The sequence below is a fragment of the Gavialis gangeticus genome, unplaced genomic scaffold, assembly GCF_001723915.1.
Source record: "Gavialis gangeticus isolate Ggan-Ray unplaced genomic scaffold, GavGan_comp1, whole genome shotgun sequence".
NCBI classification, from domain to species: Eukaryota; Metazoa; Chordata; order Crocodylia; family Gavialidae; genus Gavialis; species Gavialis gangeticus.
In genome coordinates, this window is record NW_017728998.1 from 28,085,591 (window position 1) to 28,086,964 (window position 1,374).

At 39.7% G+C, this 1,374-nt stretch overlaps 1 protein-coding gene across 1 annotated transcript in view; it reads right to left on the minus strand.

Annotated features, from left to right (window-relative positions):
- DNAJA2 (DnaJ heat shock protein family (Hsp40) member A2) overlaps positions 1 to 1,064 on the minus strand; it is an 11,237-nt gene extending 10,173 nt beyond the window's left edge. The window contains exons 1-2 of the mRNA XM_019505655.1: positions 844 to 1,064; positions 29 to 194 (exon numbers count right to left, since the gene is read on the minus strand). Coding sequence (XP_019361200.1) covers positions 29 to 83 — 55 coding nt within the window. The 5' untranslated portion in view covers positions 84 to 194; positions 844 to 1,064. The remainder of the gene's footprint in view (positions 1 to 28; positions 195 to 843) is intronic.
- Between the last annotated feature and the right edge of the window lie 310 nt (positions 1,065 to 1,374).

The following is a 1,374-nucleotide window of genomic DNA, read 5'->3' on the forward strand; positions in this document are numbered from 1 at the left end:
CTTCTGCCATTGCGACTTCTACTCTGACCACCCATGAAATTGAACAATCCACCACCAAAAATGTGGGAGAAAATATCGTCCATTCCACCACTTCCGCCACTACCTTCTCGAAGCCCCTGTTCTCCATATCGGTCATATAACTCGCGTTTCTCTGGATTTGATAAAACTTCATAGGCAAAGCTTATTTCTTTGAACTAAAAAAGGAACAGTGAGAATGTGCCATGTTACCTTTATATGCATAGATAGATCTTTTCCCAATACTTTTACCAAGCCAGTGCTAGTACACAATTCAGAGTTTAGCTCTGAACAAGGGCATGGACACATATCCCAAAACATTTGGTCACCATGCCATTTCAGAGCTTGTATTCCGAGTTCTAAAACATGTAGACTTACTACGTGTTTGCTTAGAACATCACACTTAAATTTATTTCAATACATGTATCAAAGCTAAAACTATTTTACTTTGATTACACTGGCTGAATTGTCCACAAAATCCCCACACTTAACATCTTCAATGAAATGATATAATCCTGGAAATGCAACCATTTTGCAGATTTTACCACCACCCTTCAAATCTCCCCCACCTCCAAGTATTGCAAGCTGATGTCACCTCAACAAGCAGTGAGCAGAGGCCTTTTTCACACTGTACAGTAACTTTGCTTCACTATTATCTCGTCTTACCTCCTTTGTCTCCATTTTGTCACAACTAAAACAGGTATCTCTATGGAACAGACTGTAAAAAAATTCTATAAAGCTTCTAAAGTAGCAGGCCTCAGAAACCCTTGTACTTCCATTACATCTAGAAGTGTCAAGAAAACTTAGTTTTAAACATCATCATCTTACTTTGTCCCCCGCATTTGGATTCTTGTCAGGATGATATTCCTTGGCCAGTTTTCTGTAGGCCTAATTGGGGTGGAAAAATGACACAAGCTATTAGTGTGACCATTTCTCATTTCAAACTTATTTAGGTCAACAAATCTCTACTCTTCAAAGATGGATTTAAATATTGCTTCCTGGAAGTAGCTAAACATTTCCCACAGGAACTGACAGTGGTTCTCAAACTTTTTTGTACTGGAACCCATTTGTAAACATGAATGGCCAGTCCTGCCCCCCAACACATGGGGCAGGAATGGGTGCATGAGGGACATGGTAGATGTTTGGGCCCCTCCTCACAGGCTGGAACCTTGCCAGCTTGCAAGGGAAAAGCCATGACTCCCATGTTTTTCTCCATTTTTAAAAGTTTGTTCACAACCCTTTCAAATATTCTTGTGACCCACTTTGAGAAACGCTAGATTAAAACAAACAGAAGTTTAGCCTGTTTATACAACCAAAGTTATACACGAGAATTTGATGCTTCATTTTACTGTATGCAGG